This window comes from Myodes glareolus, chromosome 7, assembly GCF_982192425.1.
Source record: "Myodes glareolus chromosome 7, mMyoGla1.1, whole genome shotgun sequence".
Taxonomy (NCBI): Eukaryota; Metazoa; Chordata; class Mammalia; order Rodentia; family Cricetidae; genus Myodes; species Myodes glareolus.
In genome coordinates, this window is record NC_142032.1 from 23,615,350 (window position 1) to 23,641,690 (window position 26,341).

General features: G+C 43.9%; 1 protein-coding gene across 7 annotated transcripts in view; it reads right to left on the bottom strand.

Annotated features, from left to right (window-relative positions):
- The window catches only part of Plce1 (phospholipase C epsilon 1), a 277,183-nt gene that overhangs the window by 100,677 nt on the left and 150,165 nt on the right, over positions 1-26,341 (bottom strand). For all 7 annotated transcript variants that reach the window (XM_087907931.1, XM_087907928.1, XM_087907930.1 and 4 more), the window contains one exon: positions 23,693-24,009. In XM_087907931.1, coding sequence (XP_087764057.1) covers positions 23,693-24,009 — 317 coding nt within the window. The remainder of the gene's footprint in view (positions 1-23,692; positions 24,010-26,341) is intronic.

The following is a 26,341-nucleotide window of genomic DNA, read 5'->3' on the forward strand; positions in this document are numbered from 1 at the left end:
AGTAAACAGCCTCGACTCCTTGGATTGGGCTGCCTTGGGGGTGAGGTTTCAGATGGCCGCTGCAATGAGACAGTTACGATCAACAAGCCAGTGGATGCATGCCACGGCAACCACCTACTGCTGCTGTGCCTGTACTGATTATACCGACCAGGGTTTCCTCACACTGTCACCAAGTATAAATGGTGAGCTGAGCATAGACCTTGCCAAGTAATCTAGAGAGGAATACTGGGTACAGGTTCCAAGGGCCACCCAGGAGAAGAAACTAGACAAGAGGATGTGAGAGGGAGGGAACTATGGGTGAGCCCCAGTTTCTTCAAGGTAGTAGTGGAGTGCTTGGTCATTCAGACACATCTAGATCCAATTGTAACACACGCTGCCAGAATCTTCCATAGAGGAAGCTCAGTCGAAAGCGAGGGCTGAGTACTTTGTTACATGGGCTTTAATGGTATGACTTATACCTTGGCTATCAGGGGCAGGGTGCTTGCCTTCAGGAATGAAGTTGGTAAAAGGTCCAGGTATTTATTGTGCAGACCTCTTCTATGTGTGGCAGTTGTATTAAACAAACGTTCAACAGTCGCATTAAGCAACCTTTTTAAGTTGATGCTATTTGTTCTTATTCATTAAGGTGAAAGGAAAAACTAAGGAATATTTGAAACAACAGGCTATAGCCAAGCTGGATTTTGTTTTTAACCTGGCAGAAGGACAAGCCTTTGGTTTCCTGCCTGATGTTTGAAATGTTGATCTACTGTCTTTAAAAAAAAAAAAGAAAGAAAAACAATTTCTTCTTCATATTTCTTTCGGTGTTTGAAACAGACCATTGGTCTGATAATAAATATTTCATGTAAGGCTTATTAAGTTCAAAGCCCATGAGCTTTTTCAATGAATATATTTTGTCAGAAATTTCAAGATGAAACTGAAATTCCTCAGAGAGGATTTTTCAGTGAGGCAAAGTGTTATTGGAGGCCAGACAGTGATGGCGCACACGTTTAATCCCAACACTTGGGAGGCAGAGGCAGGTTGGATCTCTGAGTTCGAGGCCAGTCTGGTCTTCAGAGTGAGTTCCAGGACAGCCAACACTACACAGAGAAACCCTGTCTCAGGGAAAAAAAGATATTGGAGGCATTTCTATTTCTCTTTATGTTGGAAGAGGAGATGGATTTATGAAAAAGTAAACTGGGCTTGGTGTGCTGGTACATGCCTTGAATCTCAGCAGTAAGAAGGGAGATACAGGTTCTAGGCCAGACTAGCCCCGGCTACACAGTGAGATCCTGTATCACACACACACAAACACCAAAACTTCATTATCTTGCTAAGAAACCTATAAAAACGTAAAATCCTGTTTATTTCTAGCCTAATTTTACTTTAAGGTTTTAATATAAAAGAGAGAAACTGAAATTATACCAAATAAGTAAGCAGAATAGTTTTAAGTTTGTAGACTAAGAAAATTCTCACACACCTGGCAGTCAATATCTGCTTGCAAGAAGGTCTTAGTTTACCGTGACATGATTATCGTAAGTAAATGAAATATTTATTTATACACTAGGACTAACCACTGCATTAATTGGTTTTACTAGTGTACTGGTGGCTACTGTGACCAAATGCCCAAGAGAACAAAGGTTAATTTTCTACTTACTACTTTGAAGATCTAGTTCCTAGTTCCTTAGTCCACATACGTGGGAAGAGCGTTATGGTGGCAGGAATGAATAATAAAAGGAATTCTTCACCATATGGTGGGAAGGAAGAAAAGAAGAAGAGAGGAGAGGAGAAGAGAGGGAGAGAGGTAAGGAAAGAGAGGAGAGCAGAAGAGAGAAAGGGCTAGGGCCAGGGAAACAATGAGAACTAGGGACCAAGTGCATCCTTCAAAGGTATCTCTGGGGACCTACTTCCTCCAGGTAATCCCCATCTCCCAAAGTCTCCACATCCACCTAGAACAGAAGAGCCACCAGCTGGAACCAAGCATTAGACGTGAGTCTGTGGCGGAACGGGGGTGGAGGAGTGGAGGGCATTTCATAGTCACACGACGGCGCCTACATTCTATCCTCTTCATTTTTTAGTTTTTAATCTCATATCTTCCTTGTTGATACAGGCTCCCAGCCAGAATGTCACATTTAACTTCATTATTCTTGTCTCCTTAGGCTCCCCTTCACCCCCCTCCACTATGGTGGTTTCTCTTCCATAGTCTGAATGACCTTGACAGTTTTTAGATACACTGGTTAGGTGTTTAGATAGATACTAGTTAGGGTGTGCTTAAATAGGGCTTTGTCTAACACTTTTCCCGTGGTCAGCTTGGTGCTAAGGGGTTCCAGAAGACCTCACAAAGGTAAAGGGCCATTCACACCATATCAAGGCTACAGACTAACAACATACTGCACACTGTAGTCAACCTTAGTCACTTGGGTGAGGTAGGTTTGTTCGGTACCTCTATTTGGGATCTACGTTCTGTACTGCACCCTTTGGAGGGAAGACACTGGACATTCATACTTCAGGAGGGAAGCATTAACATCTACCTCCCAGTATAGATGGTGTGGGGGTTTGAATAAGAATGGCCTCCACAGGCTCACATAGCTGAATGCTTAGTCAGTAGTGAGTGGATCTCTTTTTATAGAATTAGAAGGATTAGGAGGCGTGGCCTTGTTGGAGGAAGTGTGTCACTGGGGGTGGGCTTTGAGGTTTCAAAAATTCATGCCAAATTCGCAATCTCTCTGCTTATGGATCAGGATGGAGAACTCTCAGTAACCTCTCCATCACCATGTCTGTTTGTATGCCAGCATGCTCCTCACCGTGATGATAATGGACTGTAAGCAAGCCCACAATTAAGTACCTCCCTTCATAAGAATTGCCCTGCACATGGTGTCTCTTCAAAGCAACAGAACAGAGACTAAGACATGTGGGAATGTTTCTGATAAGCTATTTGGAATTTTTTTTTAAATAAGAAATATGTCTGCTCATATTCATTTATTTGCTTCTACATTTATTCAATCAGTATAGATTCAGAAGTGTTTATTTTATATTCTGAGTTATTCCCAATACCTTAATTTGCTTCAGAAGCTTCAGCTTTGGCCCCAGGGAGCCCTTTCAGCTGTCTGCGGGGCTCTTTGACATGTGCCATCACTGTGCTTTGGAGTGAGCACTTCCTTACTGCCTTCAGAGGCTCCAGGCTCATTCTCCATACTTTGTGTCTCAGTACCAGACTCAATCTTCCATAAAAATCCTTGGTTTTTATATTACAGAATAGTATCAGGAACCAAGACTTGGCTAGCTATGCCCACTGTCCTAGAGTGTTAGCTGTCTCTGTGCCTTCTTAGATGACCGATCAAGGGGCTACCCATACACATACTAGAAGGTCTGCAAGTGTTTCTATATGTTACCACCTCTGTAATACAATACACCAAATAGGAGTTCATTATAATGCGAAGGGGATAACTTCTGGCTCACTTGTTTCTTTCCTATTTCTAGTTTTATAACAGAAAAAGTAAATTTCAAATTTGAAAATGGTTGAAATTGAATCTTTAGTTCTGTTTCTTTACTCATATTTCCCACCCCACCATGGAGACACCCATGTGGGACAACCTCTTATAGGCACTGCACAGATATCCTAGACACCTGCCGCAGAGGAGACGGCCTGGTTGGGACTGCTCTGATGTCTTTACAGCATGTCGTGTTGTCTGTTGTGTTGACTCAACCCTGCTGGCTTCTCTCACACAAGCTCAGTTTTCTTTACAAAACTGATTCACACTTGATGATTTATACCTTGGTCACTTATGTTTCTGTAAGGGTTTGAAAACAACAGCCAATGAAAATTCCTGAATGCGTCTAAGACAAACTTGCTTGTTGCTTTAGACTTGGGATAACTCACTTTGCTAAGATGTAGGGGGGAAATGTAGCACAGCCCTTAGCTTTTGTGGGAAACACATTTTATGTAGCACTATCACTTACAGTGTTTGATTGGTTACAGCACTTTACAGTTTACGAAGCACTTCTGCCTATGCTGGTTCACTTTTTAGATATCTTTATAACAATACTAAGGTCAATAACTGTCTCACTTATGGAAAAGGAGTCTGAGGTGTGTGACACCAGAAAGTGCTTATAGGGATGTAGAGCAATGAGAACTATCATCCATTGCTGCTGAAATGCCAAATGACACAGTCACCTTTACACGACACTGCATAATGCCTTAGAGAAACGAAGACCTGAATTTGTTTGTTTCAAAATATTTCTGGTGACTTAATCAGAAAAACATGGGAAATAATCCATAAGGACCTTAGCTGACAAACGGATGAACCGTAGCAGATCCATACAATGGAACACTACTCAAATCCTATCAAATTATCAATACATGTAATAGCACAGAGAAACTTCCAAAGCATCACGTAGAATGAAAAGAGCCTGCTGTAGGATGATACTTGATGGCATTCTGAGAAAGGGGAAAAGAAGAAGACAGCAATCTGGGAGGAGATGATGAGCTACAGAGAGAACCTTCGGAGTGAGAGGGTATTCTCTATATTGACTATGGTGGCCATTATACAACATACATTTCTATACCAACTCAAAATACGGGGCTGGAGAGATGACTCAGTGGCTAAGAACACAGACTCACCTTGCAGCGAATCAGAGTTTGGTTCCCAGCACCCGTGTCAGGCAGCTCACAATTGCCAATTGCTTTGCCTTCATGATAACCTCAGGAAAGCATCTTTATACCTGTTGTTCCCTCGAACAATTCACGTGGTACACTATTGTGACTTCAGGTTATATTTATCAATCATAACAGGTCTATGAAAACTAGAGCAGCCTCATTAGAGGCCATCTCCTCTAGGCTACCCCTCCATCCCTTCTTTAGAGAGTCTCAACTCTGAGCAGGTGGCAACCATCCTGGCTAGAAAGAGCAGAGTAAGGAGAGATGACATAAGTTTTAATATTTCCACAATAGAATTTTTTATTCATGTTATCAACTGTATTTTCAACTTCCAATCCACACTGAATATGGATATAAGCTGCTGAGTTTGTTTCATTTTGGGTTTTGTTGTTTTGTTTTTAAACATTTGAAAGGAGGTATGGGGAAAGACTGTTGAAGAAGATTTCCGTCTCGTTTCTGTATTCTATGGATCCAGCTACAGGCAGTAGATCCAACACTGATATTTGCAGCGTGTTGTCAATCATTCAAAAAGCCCACAAAAGCGTGTTGAATTTCTCAACATGTGGCCCTTGTTTCCCTCAAATCTTGACGGCTTCTATGGAAACTGAGCCAACTACCCAGGGCTAGTGAAGTCATGGATCTTGGAGGAGAACTTACAACCACCACTTTACTAAACCAGCATAATCCTAACTACAGTCTAAATATTTGTCCTTATACCCACAGATAAGTGTGGTCCTCGCCCCGCATCTAGGAAACTTCTCTTTGCAACAGATGGAGACCATTACAGAAAACCACAACCAATCAAAATGCTGAGTTGTCGAGTCCATCCCCAATGGCTACATTTAGAAAACAACTCCTGTACCTACGGCTCTAGGGAGAGGGAGTAGAACGGTTCTAAGAGCCAGGGGATCAGGGATTTTTCTGTGAGATCGTGTCTCCTCGTAAAGTCAGAAGGCACACCCAGAAAGTCTCACCAACAGGACTGCCTAAACACGAGCTGAGCAAGGACAGCACTAACAGACATGCTAGAGTGAACGCAGGAAAGTCTGCTAATATGCTAGACCTCAACACTACACAAAGGACCATAGGGAACGGAGGAATGCCCAGAGCAGGAGCAATAGGCTTCCCCAGGGAAGAGCGCACCAACTGGTTATCTAATGGTCAGCCCTGAAAACATACTTACCTATAACACTGTATAGACTGAGCATGCTATAGTTATATACACACATGTATGTATGTATAATACACATGCACATACATATACACATATATACATATACATGCGTATACATGTATGTATACATGTGTGTGTATATAACAACAATTAATGGGAAAAGAGGCCATGAATTTGAAAAAGAGTAAGACAAGGAATACACAGTTGAATGGCTTTAAGGGAGGAAAGGGAAAGAGGAAATGATTTGATTATACTATAATCTTTGTTTGTTTACTTGTTAGAGACAGGATTTCTCTGTAGCTTTGGAGCCTGCCCTGAAAAGTGCTCTGTAGACCAGGCTGGCCTTGAACTTGAAGAGATCCTCCTGTCTCTGCCTCCTGAGTACTGGGATTAAAGGCTTGCACCACCACCATCTGGATTATATTATGATCTTAAAAAAATAAAAGAAATAATAATAAAAACTTTGATGGCTTCTCTATGATGAAGGCATCAAGATTCTTAAACTATGTCAGTATTTGAAGCAAGGGAGTCTTTTCATGTTCTAAAAGTAGGTGATATAGAGCTGTTTTTTAGATTTATTTTCCTTATGAGCTATTTAATGAGTGCTTGACTATGGGTTAGCTACTTCAAAGCACATCTCCTTCAACTGTCTTTGAAGCCCTTGCAGAATTCCCGTGTACTAGACAGGCATTGCTTGTGCTGCTTGACAGATGCGCACACTGGCTAGGAAGCTTCCTGAGGTCTACAGGCAAACAGTGGCGAGCCCAGGATTTAAATGCAGATGATGTTCTCTGCATGATGTGAGGGGTACCCTCTGGAAGCCTGAAACCTTGAAGTCCCAGAGAATTCAAGGCGTCAAGACTAATGTGTGAAAAGGGTACGGACAGCCTAGAAGGGGAGACAGCAAGGCATGTGTCTTGTGGTAAAAACTGCCAAGTGTGAGTAACATGCATGGATGCCACTTGGTCTCCCGGAAGGACCTACTAAAAAGTTAGGACCGCAGAGTTATCTTCGACAGTTTCCTGGGGACGAAGAATAAATGCGAAAATCAGGTGAATGGAACTGTTTGTTAGCAACTGTCGCATAATCACCCCAGAACAGAAGAACCTAAACCAGACGCCAAGTATGATATTTGTTTCTGTGCGGATTTTTATGAGCAGAGTATCTACTTCTCTCGTTGACACAAATAACCAAAAGTTGCTTGCCTTTGACTGCGTCATGAGTCTCTTATGTAAAGTGGCAGACTGAGCTCCAGTGTGTGGTCTGTAATTCGGTCTTGAATACCGTTACACCTCAAAACAGGGAGAAGCAAAGATTTTTGTGACTGTTACAAGATGCTGATAAAAATCACACTGTAAAACACAAGAAAAAAATAACTTTCAAAAAGCTAATTTTGCACAACATTTTCAGCAGATTTAGACTGCTTACCTCCCTTGTTGGTTGGTGAGCAATCCACGGAGCACCCCGGGCGGGAAGTCTCTTTGTGTTTATGTGACTACAGAGGGTGTCAGCTAAGGTACTTGCAGAAGTAGATTTTGGAGAAAAGGCCCTGACAGGGTTGTTAAGCCCAGTGGAGGCAGAAGAGGAAGGCTCATCACGTAAGTGAGCATGTAGCTGAGCAATGTCATTTTGAAATGCGTCTTGGCCCCGGCGTATAAATACACTTCAGAATTTTTGTTACGATTGCCAGAAAACCAGCAAGTGCTCACTCTCTTTGGCCAACAAAAGCATGACTCTATGTGCAAAAATCTTCTGCACATTTATAAACAAGAACATTTAGAAAATCCCCTCTTGCTGAGCGATATGACAACAGATATGTTTAACTGAGCTGTAAAATAAAACAGATATTGGGAATACTATCTGCTCATCAAGAACAGAAAAAGCTTTTCTGTTTCTTCTACCACGGATGCATGTTTTCCTACCCTCCTGAAACACCTTCCTGGTCTGCAAAGGCACCCACTCATTCCACCTTCTCCCCTCCCTGCATTTCCTTCCCACAACGTGCTTATGTGCTTTGATGATGACGGTGATTTTCTACTATGACAGCTAGTGATTAACTAGATTAGGATGACTGCTAGGGCACGCCTGTGGGGGATTCTCTTGATTGTTAATCACCTAGCAGATTGTGGGCAGCGCCATTCCCCAGGCTTGGCCCTGTACTGTATAGAACAGGAAGGCCTGCTGAGTAAGTGAGCAAGCAGACAGCATGGGCGCACTTGTTCTTCTCTGCCACTGGCTATGCATGTGGTGTGGCCAGCTGTCCCTCCCACAGTCCTGCCCCTGTGGCTTCTCTGTTATGATGGATGGTAGCTTGGACCTGGAAGCAGAAAAACCTTTTCTTCCCCTATGTTGCTTTTTGTCGGGATATTTATCACAGCAACGGAAATGAAAATGAATTGAGGATACCTATCCAAAGACAAAACCCTGCCTCCCTCACAGAATCTTCCACTGGATGGCTTGGATCAGTGGTTTTTTGTTGTTGTTGTTGTTTGTTTGTTTTTTTAAGAACACGTGACAAGCATTTTTGGCTTTGCCAGTCATTTGATCGTTTTTTTTAGCTATCCTTTCTACCACTGCAGTTTGAAGCTCATGAACAAGTGAGCATGGTTGCTTTCCTACAATATTTTGTTTATACATCCTACAATTAGTTTCCTATAATTTTAACCTATCTCAAAATAGTCATTTTTATTGATTTTTTTTGAGAATTTCATACAGGAATACTGCAGCTACATCATTTCCTTCCTCTCCCTCTAATCTCCTTTGTTTTCCATCAGTCCCTCTCAAAAACTGTTTTGGTTTAGAGGATGTTCAAAAGCAGGTTGTGGGATGAACTGGTTTGACCTAGTCCAAACTTCTTATTCAAGTCATGAGTTTCATTCCGGCTTTGCCGCCAGCCAGCCAGATGCCATGTAAACCCCCAGTTCAAGAAACTCACGCCTCCAAAGGCAGCTTGATCTAAAGTGGAACTTTCTCAGCCAAAGTCACAGATAATTCAACTCCATCTCCATGCCCAACCTTCAAACACAGAAATGTATTGACTACCTTAGAGGCCTCATTCCTGAGCAAAATTGTTTCTTCCTTTCTTCCCCTCTCCCTTCTTCTCTCCCATACTTCTTTATTTCCTTTCTTTTTATGATAGGGTTTTATGTAGCCCACTCAGGTTGGCCTAGAACTCAATATGTAGCTGAGGATCACCTTGGATTCCTGATCTCCTTGCCTCCGAACCTTACAAGTACTGGGATCAGAGGCACAAATCACCACACTCAGCCTGTGCCTTTAACTGTTGGTATATATGGTATACGTGTGTGTGTGTGTGTATACTCTGTTGTAGTCTGTAGAAATCTTCCTGCAAATTTCAACTCAGGATACACTTCCAGTGTGCCAATTTGGAGGTAAGGCAAGCAATTCTGTGACTAGCCTGTAATCAGCTAGTCACTCTGAACTCTGCAACCATGTGCTTCTCAACCTCATAGACTCAGTGCAATGTGATACTCAGCTTGTAATTTCTTCCCCTCTGGGTTCCCATCATTCATTCTGATTCTCTCCTGATGCCCACACCCTTCTGCTCACTAGATCTTTTGTTATCTATCAAGGCAGTGGGTGTAGCCCACACTTTTCATTGAAGCCTGTAATTTCTGTTATGCTTGATATATCAGAGAACAAATTGATTTCCCCAGCTCATTCAGCCCTGCTAGAGGGTAGACTCTAAAATTAGATCTCTAGTCCCAGTCTAGCTCATGGTCGCTAGGTTCCTATTCTCTGCCTAGAGAAGGCTCTTTAAGATCATATTTTACAATCACTGTGAAACCTGTATACCATACCCTACAAGATGACAATAATGGTAATAATGTTCATAACAAAAGAAACAACATATACCGTTTATTGAGCATCTACCATGTGTTAAGGGCCTATCCTAAATGAAAGATTTGTTGTCTAAATAAACTTTTACAACCACTTACTGTGAGCAAACTATATAGCCCTCTTTCACAGTTGATGGCATGAACTCAGCTATATAATTTGTTCAAAGGCCCTGCTAATAAGTCAGGGAGGGAGCAGGATTTGAACATATGAATGTCTGAAACACAGTGCACCTTCTTGATTGTCTAATGCTATCGTTGAAACTATCTGAATGATGTCACATTTACCATTTACCCCAAATATTCTTCCTGGAAAACCTGCGTCAGTCTTGACTGTCTTCTGTCATCCATCCTTGCTACTCAATAAGTCACTGGCACACTGGGATTCTTTGTTCAAAAACACCCAAGCACATTTTCTCCATTTGTTTTCACTATCGTCCTAAGCATCACCCATCACCTACAGTTTGCGGTCACTCTCTTCTGCTGGGTCTTCCTGTATCCAGTTCGTTCTTAAGTCTACAATGTGCCATCCTGCCTAGAACATTTGAGCAAGTTATATCCTTCATCTGACATGCTTTCCCTGCTGTCTTCCTCGTGGGCTTCCTCTGGTTATTGTTCAGCTCTGTCTAACCTGGAGGTAGGAGGTGAGCCCCTCTTCTATTGGATACTTTAAATATTTGCACACAGATCTCCTGGTGTTTGTTTGTTGTTGTTTTGGTAGTTCTAAGAAAAATGTGTTCTGCAATTCAGGGGAAAGATCAGAAATAACATAGTAGTTACTACATGTGCAGAATGCTGGTAAAGTCAAAGCGTCTGTCTTAGGACTGAGAATGTCACTCAGTTGATAGAACTTGTCTAGCATGTATAGACCCCTGGATTGTATGCCCAGCAGCAGAAAAAAAAAGTGTCTTTCTTACTGGGTGGTTGCAGCACTTGGGAGGCAGAGGCAGGCAGATCTCAGTGAGTTTGAGGTCAGCCTGGTTTATAGCAAATTCCAGGACAATCAGAGCTATCTCAAAAACCAAAGGGGAGAAAAGTGTCTTTCTTGCTGGACAGCTTTAACATGGACTGGGTGTTGTATTATAGGGGAGTCATCTCTAAAAGAGCAGAGTAAAGATGGTGGCTGTGGGCACCTGGAGAAGGGGGAAAATAGTGCACAGGCTGGGGGTATTGATGCAGTAGGCTGCATCTACTCCAGGGCCAGTCCTGCATGCTTTTTCCTTCTACCCTAACGATGTGCACACAATTTTACTGTCTGTATAACTTTTAAAGTATGAGCAGAGAGGAGAAGGAATGAAAGTCACAATTGCCTTAGGCTTGTGGAATTTGAACAATGGGATTAAGATCTCACTTTGTAAGCCTACATGGGCAGACCATGAACTAGAGGGATCTAGACCTCACTCTCCTTGGCATCTGTCCTGCTCTGACCTCCAGTGAAATGCTCCGCCCTCTCCGTTAATTCCATGCTTCTCAAAAGACTCCTATGCAGGCTTCTTTGACAAACAAGGCCCCAAGGCCTAGGCCCGCTTTCTTCCTACCCACAGGGCTTCCCATGCTGGTTCTAGAGTGAGTGTCAACCTCTAGGCACTCAGAATTTTTGTGAAATGCTCACATGGGAAAGTCCTCATATGTCCTGACATAACTAGAAAAAAATAAAGCCAACAACTTCCTTCTCATTGCTTGCTCACAGTGTGGCTTATACATTAGACCACGGGCACTGCCTTTCCACAGAGTACACGCAAAGATCCCACATGACTTGTGCTGGGAGACAATATCCTCATCTCACTGGCTTACTCTTAAAAATTTAAAAGTACAGCGTTCCATGATATACATTTGTTCTGTAAGACGCAATCTTACATGTATGCACAGAGTATAGGCTTTGATGTCAACAAAAGACCGAGTCACCTTTTGGCCTAGTCACTTTGTGGCTATGTAATATTGGGCAAATTGTGTATCCTTTCTGAACCTCGGTATTCTTATTATCAAAATGAAGCAGTGGTTAACCTTGGTTGTCAACTTGGTTGGATTGAGCAGTGCCTAGGAGGAAGGGTTAGCTGGAGGAAAAGTCACTGAGGATTTGTGCTTGGGGGCTGTGTATATCCCTTCTCTATTTCTTGGTCACCATGATATGTGTTCTCTGTTCCAACTCCCTGCAAAGATATAGTCAAGCCACTGAAACTGAGTCAAAATAAATTTGGTCTTAAGTTGCTCCTGTTGGAGCATTGTCACATTGATAAAAAAATAAGCAACATACAGTGATTCTGTCTCTTCAGTGCTAGGTGAAAGCTAAATGTCATAAAGAACATGACATATATATAATTCTGCATATACATATACAGTTTAAAGGATGCTTCCTCGTCTGGACTGACCATGCTTCCCATAAGAGCCAACCACCATCTAACAAAAATAACCCCTCACGGTGCCTGAACCAGCCTTGGCCCATAACCATACTGATGAATATTTTGCTTATCACCATAGATCCTTCATCTGGCGATAGATGGAGATAGAGACAGAGACCCACATTGGAACACTGAACTTAACTCCCTAGGTCCAAACGAGAAGCAGAAGGAAAGAGAACGTGAACAAAGAAGGCAAGACCAGAGGGAACCTTCATCCGAAGATGGATGGCGATACAGACGGAGACCCACATTGGAGCACCGGACTGAGCCCCCCAAGGTCCAAAAGAGGAGCAGAAGGAGGAAGAAGATGAAAAAGTAAATCAGGACTGCGAGGGATGCGATCACCCACTGATACAAGGGGACTGATCTAATGAGAGTTCACCAAGGCCAGTTGGACTGGGACTGAACGAAGACGTGATCCAATCAGATTCTCTGAATGTGGCCGGATTCTCTGAATGTGGCTGGCCCGGAGTCTTTCTGAAAAGCCATTGACAATGACACTGGGACTTGTTTCCTCTGCATATACTGGATTTTGGGGATCCAGTCTGTTTGGATACTCACCTTCCTGGACCTGGAGGGAGGGGGGAGGAACTTGAACTTCCCACAGGGCAGGAAACCCTGACTGCTCTTAGGGATGGAGAGGGAGGAGGAGAGGGAGTGGGGGGAGTGGGAGGGTGTTGGGAGGAGGGGCGGAAATGGAAACTTTTATAATTTAATAAAATTACTTTCTCATAAAAACAAATAACCCCTCAATATCAGGCATGAGAAGTCCTCCTTTGAAGTCAGGGTTGTCCAAGAGATCCCCAAAGCATTACAGGCTATTGCTGTTTCCCTTCATTGCCCCACAGAGGTGGAAGGTAAGTTCCTAATCCTAAAGACGCCATGTAGTTCAGAAGCAGGGTCCAGAGGCCCCTGAGCTAGACCTGACCAGAAACTCCCCTTCACGAGGACTAGCTTTGGCAGTACCAGATGGCGCCGTGGAAGCTTCCAAAGGAGGGGAGCGACCTACAGTCCTATTCTGCTATGATGCCTGTGAGCCACAACAATTACCTCACAGGAGTGGCACCCATTCCTTATTGGTAACCAGCAGCTCTCTAGTTGGACTTCAGACCCACTCAAGAAGGGGAAAAGCATGCCTGGTACTGGAAATCTACCCAAATACCCAGGGCTATTGAAGTTGCGAATCCTGGAGAAGAATCTACAAATCACCATTTTGCTAAACCAGCATAATCCTTAACTATACTCCAAGCATTTTTCTTACACCCTCATATAAGTGCAGTCATCACCATGTGTCAAGAAACAAAACAAAACAAAATAAAGCAACAGTAACAAAACCCTTTCTGCAACAGAGACCATTACAGAAAGCCATAACTAACAACCAAAATACAGAGTTGTGGTCCCATTACTAATGGCTACATTTACAAAGCACCTCCTGCACCAAGGGCTCAGGGAACATTGTGGAAGAGGGGGCAGAGAGATCAGGGCATTTGCTGTGAGACTGTGTCTCCGAGTAATGTCAGGGGCTAGACCCACAAAGTCTCACCAATATGACTGCTTACACATGAGTTGAACAAGGACAACACCAGTAGACACGTTGAAGTGGAGGGGAAGATCCATAAGGCCTCAGGCCTCAGTCCTACAAAAAGAACTACAGGCAACCAAAGAACGCTGAGAGCCAGAGAAGTAAGTCCACCCCAGGGACGAGAACACCAGTTGGCTATCCGATATCAAATGGTCAGCCCTGAAAACATGAATTTGAGAGTATACAGGAGGGTTTGGAGGGGGAGAAAGGAAGGGGAAAATGGTGTAATTGTATTATAATCTCAAAAACTTAGAGAAATATGTGCTAGATGAGTGTAGGCTCAAAGTTTTCAGAAAAATTAGGTGAGAAAATGCATTTAGTGAATGATGGCGTTTCCTGGTCCTCAAGTCTCCTTGAGGCTGAGTTAACACTGCTCCTGGGTAAAGCCCCGTTTCTAAGCTGGAGCACTACACTGTGGACATGCTCAAGGGAAATGCTCCGCGAGACCTGCTCTTCAACTCCACAAACATCGCCTTTGTCTCTCACTTGGCTTGAATCCCTCTAGCCGTCATTTCCTGAGAACCTAGCCTGTACTTTTAAATACATCAAGTGTCCCAACAACCGTGTGACATTGATAACATCATCACATTTTAAAGGCGGGAGACAGAAGCTGAATTCATGTCGCTCACTTGCCGTGTCAGTTACCGTCATCGGTACTGCGATCAAGTAACCGGCAACAGGGAATTACTCTGGCTCACGGTTCAAAGTCCATCAAGGTAGAAGACACTGGGTGGGAACCTGAGGCATCTTGTCACACTGCACCCACAGTCAGGAAGCAGAGAGAAATGGATGCTGATACTCAGCTCACCTTCTTCCTTCTTCCTTTGGACTCTAGCCCATGGGTCTTCCCTTCCTAGTTAGTTAAACCTCTCCAGAAGGGTCCTCACTTGCATTCCCAGATATACGTCTCCTAGGTGATTCCAAAGCCAATCAACACGACAATGAGGATTAACTATCACACTTGCCTGGAGTCCCACAGTGAGAATGATTTGGATTCCAGGGTTTATGCCCAGACTTCATAGCCCCCTCTTCCTACTACCCCAGAGGGCTTAGTCCTTACCACCTCTCCCATACTGTTAGTGTGTGTCTTCAATATTTTAGACCTTATATGCCTTAAACTAGATAACAAATCCCTTTAAAAAGGCACGTGTTGTTTTTCTTTGTATTTCTAACAGCATCCATTTCAATAAATAATTAATTATTACGTACTTATTCATTCAACATGTACTACATTCTGGCACTATGTAAGGAAAGAGAGATATAGTCATGAACAAGTTACAGGAAGAGATAGGGGAAGGAGAGAAAAAAATAACCCAACTCAAGTCAATAGTTTCCTTGAACTTCGAACTAAAATTTGACTAAGAAGAGTCTACAGGTGGGGCATAACCCAGAGAAACAGGTCCCTGGCCGACAGCACACCAAGTACAGAGGCTATGTGGAGGAAGCTACAGCAATATAGTCAAGGAATAAAATGAAATTCTGCATGCCTAGACCAGAGCCGGAGAGACAGTGGGTGGGGCATCACGAAGTTAGGAAAGGCAGGTAGAGGCAAACGCAAGCAGGATCTTGAGCCATTAGGGGGACTTTTAGCGAAGGAGCATGGTGTTTACACTCACAAACTTATCACTCTGACCGCGGTTTGAGAACAGGTAACAGAGCATGGCAGCAGGAAAGCAGGGCAGCTATGGTGACATGATGCAGTGGTGGCCGCCTCCAAGGTGCTGACAGACGAACTGAAAAGAGTTGTCCAGTTCAGGCTGCGTTTAGGAAGAATGACCGGGACTCGCTGATGGTTTAGGCACTGGGGGGCTCAGAAAAATAGCAAGGCAAGGATAAACCCTAGGTTACTGGATGGAAGACCTGGAGAGGGAGCGACACTGTTAAGTGTGATGGGTATGGAGAAAGACGACTGTGATGGGGGAGTAGAGAAGATCCTGGGTGCTGTGTGAACTGAGAGGAGAAGGCGATAGCTCTGTTTGGGGCATATTTGAGAGCATAAACTCTGCCAGGGCAGAAGGCTGGCCTGTGTTGCACTCTATTGTACCTTTGTGCCCAAACAGCAGTTGAGACATAAGCTGGTAGAAAAAAATGCCCAAGAGAAGCATTGAGATGGCAGTTGGATTTATGGCTGTTTAAATCTTTTGGGCAAATGCAGATCCCTGGCAAAGCATAAATACATTCCTCCTTGGCTCTTACATGAGCAGTAAAGATCTCCGAGACCGTGGTTTCTCAAAGAACTGAATCAAATATCCTAATAGGGTCAGCTCATACCGTCAAAGACAGGCTCAAATGCCCAGTCTCTGGCTGAAGCTCGTGTGAGCTTTTCCACCATGCCCAAGGCCGTCTAGGTAATCTGATCTGCAAGGGCCAAGGCCTTGAAGGGCTGCTGCAGCTTCTCGGAGTCACTTTTACTAGTTCTGATAATGACAATAGTAATAACATACTTACATGTGCCCTAATTCTCGCCTATCCTCCTTTCCACGGATCCCATTCTTATTTCTAACAGTCTCAGCACTGACACGTTCCTGGATGCACTTTTACTGTGGGAAGCAGGCCTTCAGTAGGTCCTCCTGTGTGTCTCCCAGTGTAAAGGAGGTGATGGATGGTTTCAGTATCAGAAAGGGAGGCTAGGATTGATGTCATCAGTGTGTTGGAGTCAGAGAGATGCTCTGAATCCTCTTGGGTAGAAAATGGGCTCCTTCGGAGGAAGACAACCGACTTCAGACACAAGGCGTTTTCAGCATTCAGTTAAGAAGCACACCGCCAAGAACACGGCTCAGGAAGTCAGAATGCCTGTGTTCCCATCCTAACTCTCAGAGTACAGATCCTTAACTTAGCGGGTCCAAGCCTATATTTCCTTGCTTGCTAAGTGGCTGGTGAACATAAAAATACAGTAATAGTGGAATTTGTTATCAATAGTTATTTTGGAAAAAATACCATTATTTTAGTGGGGTTTTCTTGTTTTCTTCTAACACTGACTAACCACTGTGCCTTTGCTCTCTGATGATTACTTTGCCCACACCATCTCTCTGGGACAGGTACTATTATCACCTGGAATGTTTTACCTTGATTGTCAATATGATTGGCTTGAGAAGCTCCTGGATTAGGAAGATACGCCTCTGCCTCTAGCTGTGTCAGTTAAGATGTTTCCTGAAAGGATTTTCTAACAGGGGAAGGCCTACTCTGGATGTGGGCGGCATCACCCTGAAGGCCGGTGGCTTAGATGGGAAAGAAAAGGAAAAAGAAGAGAGCTGATCTATGTAGGCATTTCCTCTTTGCTTCCTGGCTATCCTGAGGTGAACATGTCCCCACTGTTATGATGTACTGCCTCACTCTGGGCCCAGAAACAGAGCCAGGTGATTGTGGGCTGAACCCTTTGGAACTATGGCCCGTAATGAAACCTATTCCCTTAAGTTACATTTCTCAGGCATCTGACCACAGCATTGCGAAGCTAACTAACGCATTACCCCCTTTAAAGAGGAGGGAAGCAGGAAGGGGCTGTCGCTCAGTGGTAGAGTGTTTGCTTTGCATGCATGAGGTCCTATATTCAATCTCTAAGACTGAAAAGGTGAGGGATTACGTAGATGGTCCCAGGTTAGATAACAGGACAAGATAAATTAAATCCAAGCAGCTAGTCTCCAAAGCTGCCTCCAACTGACAATGTGCCATCATCCCCAGTTGCTACTAAATGTTACTGTGAGTGAGATTTCTATCAGCTAGCTCCTGTGTAGATTAGCAGCCAAGAGATAAGCTGGCTCTTAGACTGCTGCACACCAGGTTGAGCCTCTGTGCCGTCACTGTAGTTTTTGTTTTGAGATGCTGTCTTGGTATGTTGCTGGGACTGTCCTCAAACTCTTGGGCTCAAGTGTTTTCTCCTGTTTCAACCCCCTGAGTAGCTGGGATTACAGGAGCATCCTATCACACCAAGTCAACACTGCTCTCAGAGAGAAAGGCCATTCTGGGGAGACACATATCCTGGGAGGCAAGCTTTTGTCAAGGACAAGATGGGTTTTCTGGTGAGCTGGAATTTTACTTCCTCAAGTGTCTTTAGCAGCTTCTGTGCCTCCATATGTAGTCATTTGAAGAAGAGAGTTTGTACAGAGGCCCCGAACAGACTGCTCAGCTGCGTGCTTTTACAAAATAGAAAAATAATTTGATGGGAAACAGTTCTTAACGCAGTTGGCTATGCACATTCAGAACTATTTTCCCCCAAACATTTAAAGTGAAGGACCATACCTCACCACCACCCCATGCTCTGTATTCTGCTTGTGTAGAGAAACTGTCCTCAGTGACAACAAGGGTGACTTCTAGCCAGGTGTCAGAATCTGCTGCAGGTGTGTCTGTCACTGCTGTCACTGGGGAAATACAGAGGGAATTGGAAATACAGAAGGAGCAGAAGATGGGGGAAAGGGGTATGTGGCACTCAGCTCGGACTGCTTTTCTCTAGAAACATGGTTGATGATGATGATGATGATGATGATGATTATTATTATTATTATTACTTGTTTTTCAAGACAAAGTTTCTCTGAGTAGCCCTGGCTATCCTAGAACTAGATCTGTAGACCAGGCTGGCCTCAAACTCACAGTGATCTACCTGCCTTTGCCTTCGGGGAGCTGGGATTAAAGGCGTGCGGCACTGCTGCCAGCTGAAAACATGGCTTGTTTTTCTTGTTTATCATTTCCCTAGGAATACCACTGTGTCTATTCTTTACAGATATGGGACCTCTGAGCTGCTGAACTGCTGTAGCTCACGAAATCCTCCAGGTGGAAGGGATAAGCAAGACCAGAGTTGCTCTGGCTCGCCAACTTTGTGTGTCTGAGAGAAGCAGGTTGGTGAATCACACAATTAGCCGCACATGGGTGATGACAGGCAGGGTCTAGAGGCCTCTGGGGTCCTTGTGGTTTGCATGACTTGGGATTTGCCTCCACACTATCCAGTATAGAAGAGGTGCTCAGAAAAGTGGTCTTGCCAAGGACTACTCAATAAGTAAAACCTGCTGTTACAGGCTCCTGAATGAGACCCTCCAACCAGAGGTAGCAACTATCTGTGACATGGAAGAGAGCATGGCCATGGTGTGAGCAGTGACAGGCTGTGGAGTCCAAAAGTCACTTTAGGAACAGATCCTGCAAACCAGTCCCCACAGGGCAACAACACCCAAGGGCAGAGGCCCATATGTAGAGCATGAGATTTTGGGAGTAAAGACTTGGAACTATGAACCTAGAAAGCTCCCCGCCCCCCTTACCCCGTGTCACGCCGTGGACATGCTGAGGAAAAGGGCAAGGGAAAAGTAAGCGGGGGACTTCAAATTCCACCTGCCTCTTCTCAGCTGCTTTTGATCTCTGTGGTAAAGAAGACGTAAAGAAAATACCCCTGTCTCTTCTAGAAAAGGAAAATGGCTTGGGAGTTTATTGTAAGGGGAATGAAAACAAAGCAAGATCAAAGAGAATGTTGGCTAGCAGCAGAAACTGGGTAAAGGAAGAAGAAGAGAGTGAGACGAATGTGATTTGAGACTCTCCGAGAAAGAGGCTTCGTGTGTGGGCAGGAAGCAAGGCAGCTTATCCAAAGGGAGAGGGGGCATTTGGGCTCATGGGAGCTTAAGGTCTGAGGGACAGGTTCAGCCGAAAAAGGTTCAGAAAGATCTGTCTGTCAGACCAAATACAAAGGGCTGAATGCAGGATAGATCTGATGCCTACCTGCTTAAGGACCTTCTCCTCCAATGGGTTTCCGGGTATTCTCAAGGAGAAAGACAGGGTAAGGTGCCTGCCTAAGGGGCACCTTACTCTTACAGAACAGGGGAAAGGGCATGGGAAGAAATGCTGTCAGTGATTTATCTCCTGGCCTTCCTACAGTAAAACCTGTCCAGCTCTTTCATGGTTCTGCTCTGAGCTGCATTTTCTCCATACTTTCCTCAGAACAAACATTATGCAACACTGCATCAGGAATTTTCTTCCCTTTCCCTTCATTACGGACAAGTCTGTGTGTACAGTTGTTGGGATGTGGGAAATGTCTAGCTCACAGGTTCTCCTGGCGCTCAAGTGTGAGCTACCTCACTATGCCAGGAAGTCTTGCTTAGGACGGAAAGCATTCAGAGGATTGTCTTCCTGGCGCGATGCCCCCGCCTGTCCCACAATTTCTCCCTTCCCCGTATCGTCTGTCGTTCAAGGCCCAGCCCCAGACTCTGGAGCTCAGCAGAGGGGGCTGCAATCTCCCACCTCAGCACCTCCACCCACACTGTCTGCGGCACTCACACAGTGTGCACTTGCTGCCTTTTTTGGTAGTTATTTGTGTCTGACCCTGGTAGCTTCTGGCAGCTGCGGACTCTTATTTACTTTCGTTAGAGCACATCCACCAAGTGGCCTGCTCCTGAGATGTGCTGAACAAATGGGCCAGGATGACTGACTGCACCAATAAACGCGACTGCTTCTCCCTGGGGACTCATACTCTGCGATGGCTGGCGTTCTCTTTCTTCTCTTTAGGGTCCTATAATGTGCCAAGGAATAAATTCCCTATGCTTTCGACAAGACCAAAGTATGGGTTAATGTTGTTAAGTTCCATGGTGAAATATTGCTAGTTTTTTTATTTTAAAATGTGTGTGTGGCCTAAGCCCGGCAGTCATGCAGAAAGTGCACCTTGCATAAATGAATGGATGAGTAGGGGTCTGGTGGCAGAAGTCTAGAAAACTGAAAACAGATAAAAAGTAGAAACAAAGAAAGGAAAATAAATGCTCAAGAGACTTAGAGAAAAACAAGAAAAGAGATTAACGCTAATTAAATTCTGAATCAGAACTTCCAGTTTTATTATGAAGTTGGTTTCATAATTTAAAAAGCAGACAGGCAGTAAGAAAGGACAGACTGAAGAGAAACCCAGGGATTGATATCTACTTAGCTACTGTGTGACCTTGGACAAGTGACTGCCTTTCTGAGCTTATTGTGTTATTTTAAAACTTACTTTGAAATTGTTTTAAATTTATCAAAAAGCTGTAGAAACAGTATAGAGTTCCCACATATGCTGCAACCACCTTCCTTGGATGCTAATGTTGTTCACAATCATAGCATCAGTGAGAAAACCAGGACATAAACAAACATTAACGCCGCAATGCATAGCTGAATATTGTTGACTTACAGATGAATCTCAAAAAATATAAAAATGGCATCTTACTATTTTCCCATCACTTTCCCTTTATCTTTTCAAGTCTCATGCTCACTAGAATTTGATACGGCATATGCTATTCAAGTCTCCTCTCCAATGCTGAGAGCGACTCAGATTTTTCACCTTTCATGACCTTGACCCATTCTAGAACATTGCCTGTCCCTCAACCTGGGTATGCCTGACATTTTCCCACTACTAGAGCCAGGTCTGCCTCTGTGGCAAGAACACACAGAGGTGACATCACACCTCTTTAAAGCAGGATAAGTAAGGGCACAATTGGATATATGTCTTTACTGGTCAAAGAAGCTTCAGATAGTATCTGTGGCTGGGTTTCTATTCTTCCACGTGATTGATTAGCAAGGATCTTGTGAAAAGTTGCTTAGGGATCCTGTAAATATCCCGACTTTTCATCCCATTTCTTTGTGCTTAATAACTTTGAAAATGCATCAGTGGTTCTACACACAAAGTTAATGGCTGTTGTGTTTTCATGCAGACTTTAATTGCCTCAATACCATCGTTATTTGTTTTGTGGTTTATGAACCTAGATAGCCATATGTATATGTACATGTGAATGCAGATGTTTGTCAACGTGTGTGTGTGTGTGTGTGTGTGTGTGTGTGTGTGTGTGCGCGCACACACACACACACATGCACATGTAGAGGCTAGAGGTTGGGGTCCAGTTCAATTTCTCTCCACCTTATTTTTTGAGTCGGGGTATCTCATTGATTTTGGAACTCATCGGTTCAGCTGGGCTGCACTGGCCAGGGACCTCCAGGCTCCACCTGTTTCCCCTAGCCCTGTGTCTTTCAGTCCACTGTGGAAAGCCACACCAATTTGGAGGCAGTCCGTTGTAAGTATTCGAAAGGTGCTCTTGTATTCTTCCCTTTGAATGTTACACAGTCTTTCCACATTTTAGTGCATGGTGAACAGAATTAGCTCCGCCCAGGCCGGTTGGTGGAAATCCCTTTGAATCTGCCTTTGATTGCGGCCCAGACTGATGCTTTAATTAGTTTGCCTCTGATTTGTATGAAAATAGATGCTTGAGGATACTTGAAAACACTCTATTCTCATAAGCAGTTTGAGTGTTTTCCCAGAAACCTTGTTTACGTTCTGAAGTTGCTGCTAAACTATTTTCAGAGATGGTCCGAAGCATACCTCACCCCAAATGTGGGTGCCCCATGCCTAGCTCTGCTCCCTCCCAAGGCTGTGGCACGGATGGAAAAAATCCAACTGTGATTTAAAATTAGATTTTAAAACTTCTGGCAATTCACTTGTAAGTTAAGGTCTTAATTTTTTTTTTTAAAAAAGGACAAGAATAGGGTCTTAAAGACGCGAGAGTAAATAGAGCTGGGAATTTAAAATAAGTCACGAAACGGTAAAATCACTCCGTTTACGGGAACTTTCATTTTCCCGTCCGTTTTTATCAGTAAGAAAAATCAAGAACACCAGAAGAGTTATTTAAAAAAAAAAAACCAACCCTGGCCTGGTGTGGTTTCCAAGGTCTCCTGTGAACTCCCAGTGATTCCATTTTAGTTTGGAGCGGATGGACAGCCACAGCTATAGCAAATATCACCCTCGATGCAGGTGACAGGTAGGACACTGTAGTGGCGACAGCCGGGAATATATGGGTTTGTGTCTCACAACAGTCACCCACCCATTGTGTAATCTGAGCTGGTGACTATCCTTACCCTGGTTTCCCTGTTGGTAGGATGGAAAAGCGGTTCCCCATGGTCGCTGTGAAGAGCTCCTAAGTGATGCATGTAAAATGGTCATCGTGAATCTGCCATCGCGGACACAGGCTTCTCTCTGAGGAATGGACTTTGGGGACATGCCTGGACATGGAGCCCGTTGGGCTCAGCCTCTAACACTTCCTTAATTTACTGGGCTTCATCCTGGTCAGTAGTGTTTACCACCATTGACAGAGTCTTTTCTGGCCAGATACGGAGGCTGCAGACTGAGACCTGGAGGTAGGAAGGGCACACGTAGCAAAGGCTGACTGACCCTCGGTCAACCAGAGATACACATGACTCACAATGAGAATCCTCTTAGCATTAGATGGTGCTCAATGCTGACCCAAATCATAAACTGTGCTATCTGTGGAATTCAACCAACCAAGAACCTACACTAGCCATATTAAAATTTTGTAACTTAACAATTGAGGCAAAAATAAATAAAAGTATAAACAGAACAACAACACCAAAAAGAACTCTATGGGTGTGGGGCACTTTATGGAGAGAGAAGGCTCCTTTAAGACAAATACCTGCCTCCCCTTCCTGTCAGTTTCTCTTTGACTTAAGCCATAGAGATGCCAGCCATTGGGCCCCACCCCTGCTCCATCTCTGGATGCCACACAGAAGCTCCACCTTCAGTGTTCCCAAACTCCAGTCACTCTTGCACTCTTTAGAACTGGCTTCTGGTGTGGTCTCTGAGGCTTTCAGGTGACTTTCTGGTGGGGAGGACTTTGAAAGGCTGCAGAGAGAGGAGTGGAGCGATTTCCTCCCCTCAGTAACGACGTCCATGTTTCCTTATACGAGGAACCCCAGGCACTAGTCTTCCATGTTTCTGAGGAGAAGTGACAGATGTGGCCAGGGTTCATGCTGTCAAAGCTCACAATTGAGACACAGGTCCTAGAAACACTGCTGGGAGTGGGTGGCGGGGAGTCTAGGGGCTGAAACGTTTGTAGACTCCATCAGATTTGCAGGCAGCTAGGCTGCAGGGAGAAGGAAGAAGAGTGTGGTGGCTATCTTAGGGCCTGGAAAGAAAACTGGCCATCGTGGAAACAGCAAGACAGATAGATAGAAGAGTTATCACAGACAGACCCCAGACCCCAGACGAGAAATATGCTTGAGAATCACAGATGGTGGCTCAACCATGGAGACGCCTGAGTGGTTCCTTACCTCATTAAATCTCATGACGAGGTCTTCCACGGCATTGTGCTCGCCATTCTGAGAGCTGAGGATGGACGCTGAGATGGATGCTTTGAGATGGGGCAGGGCGCTCTGGCATTCAGGGGAACTCAAGTCCCGGGTTAAGAAACAAAGGTAGTCTATGGGCAGGACCCTTCGGTAAATGTTCTGCTCCTGTTCTGTCAGGATGCTGGCCACTTCCTCCGGAAACTGAATGAGGGGCTGGAGATCAATCAGCTCCTTGCTGATCCCAGCTGAACTTGAAGGAACAGTATTGGAATTGGCCATAGAGATGCCCGGTTGGCGTTCTGGGGAGAAAATCAACAAAACTTATGGTTATACTAAGGCTAGGATCCCTATCAAAAAGCCAGTTAAAACCTTGTAGGTTTCTCAGTCAAATCCTCTGGTTAGTGAGTTACTCTATACTGTCATGCTGGCTATAGAGACTTTTCTCACATTTGTTTCTGGAATACTCAGGAGGTGGCGGTAGGGGTTTATCTTCCTTTAGTAGCAGCATCAATTTAAGACATCCCTATCCAACTAGCTCACTAAGAAACATTATACACCATCATCTGCTTCTTTATCTTCCTTGGTTAGTCATCAAAGCTAAGAGAAATAAGGTTGAGTGTGGGCACAGTAGGTGAATTTGAAGACAGAAGAAGGCTGTATGTGCGTATTTGTTATAAACACGTAGTCTAGGTCCTGAGACCCGCTATACATGCAGTTCTCAAGCATCATGTACGCACACAAGTTCCCAAGCATCATGTATACATGTGTATGTCCATATTTGTTATAAACATGTAGACTAGGTCCTTAGACTCTATACACACAGTTCCCAAGCATCATGGTATCTTCTACCATCCCACACCTTCAAAAACTGTATCACAGATGTTCATTTGGGAGTTTGCAAGAACAGAACCACCTATAAAGGTAAGAAAGAAATGGCTTATAAGGGGACACATTCAAATAAATAATCTAATTTCGTATTACAGCTGGAAACAAGAAAGTGTCAGAAGAATGCAGGACAGGGGTGACGGGTGCAATAAGGAGAAGTCCCCAAGGCAGGGGTGTTTAGGTTCAAAACAATTCACTTAATTAGCACTAACACACACGTTTTCTCTATACTTTGATGCCCTCCTACTCTAATTCTTAGCTACCTGCCCAAATTCATTCATTCACTGAGCCATTCATTTACTGAACCATTCGCCATTTTACGGAGGATGATCCCGAACTTCTCATCTTCCTGCCTATGCCTCTTAAGTGCTGTAATTACAGGTGTATGTAGTACTGGAGTTCAAGCCCAGACCTTGTGTAAGCTCAGCAAGCACCTTACCAACTGAGCTATATCCCTAGCCTTTGGAGAACATCCTGTTTTGTGGTTACATAAGTTTGGGAAAAGTTCAAACATTCATGTCCCCTGCTGTCATCCCGGAGATACTTCAGACACGCTGGTACGTTGCTACAGGCTCTGAAGGGCCCATTTGCACTATCTTTGCCCAGTATGGCCCACATTTTATCCACTATCTATTGCATCATTCTGAATGACTAGCATCCTAGGAGCCTCTTCACAAAACACTGCTGTGGCATCCAAACTGCCCATCATCTCCATCCTGTGTATGTCTTCCCTTCTGGTAGCCCCTCCTATCCTTCTTTATAGTCTCATGCTGCTGCAGGAGCGATCATGTGCATCCATCCTGGATCCCTTAGATGTATTACAACGCTGGACTCCCACCCATAGTCAAGCTGGGACTCGGGACAGTTATAAGTCAGAGAAAGAATCCTGTGACATTCAGACTTCGGCGTTCTTCTAATCTCTTCAAATCTCTCTTGTGGAGATCTTTGTGTGTATCACTACAAATGGCTCTACCTCTGAATCACTGCGCACGGTGGACAGCATCTGGCTTCTCAAAAAAACTATGGAAAACCTACAGTAGCAAAAATGGGGACCACCACTAGGCTCATCTAAGCTCATATTTTACAAAGTCTAACATGGACTCCAGAATCTAGTCACTGTGGGCCCACAGTTCAATTCTTTGAATAGTTCAGGAAATGACCAGATTTCCTGAAAATTGAGTCACAAAAAAGCCAGAAGCCAGGGACAGTTTTTGGGCACAGATATTTAATGTACAGTGGAGTTAGTCATATACAGGGATTTTTCCAAGAAGCACCTAATTGGAAAACATGATTTCAAAATAAAGTACTCTATAGAGAAAATGAAATAACAATAAATCTTATAAAGTAACAACTTATGTAAATAGTAGAGATAATGAAACAAAAATATATAAATAACAGTAAGATGATATATTTGAAACTACAATATATCTTGAGGTATGGATCATTGTTACAATGATGAATCTAGTGATAAGTGGCAATAATAGAGATTAGAATAAAATAGTTAAAAAAAAAAGGAATATGGTCAGAGCAGCCATGCTAAGTCTATGGTCTCGTGACATCACACACAAAGGAAACACAAATCAAGACTGCAATCTTGAAATTATTTAGTTTTGAAAAGGAAAACATGTTTAGGTTTCAGCATAGGTTTTCTGAAAGCAGGATCACTGGGGGATTTTGTATTTTCACAACAGGCTAACATCACACAAATGTCCTTGGGACATAAGTTTCTGTCCACCACCTTCCACA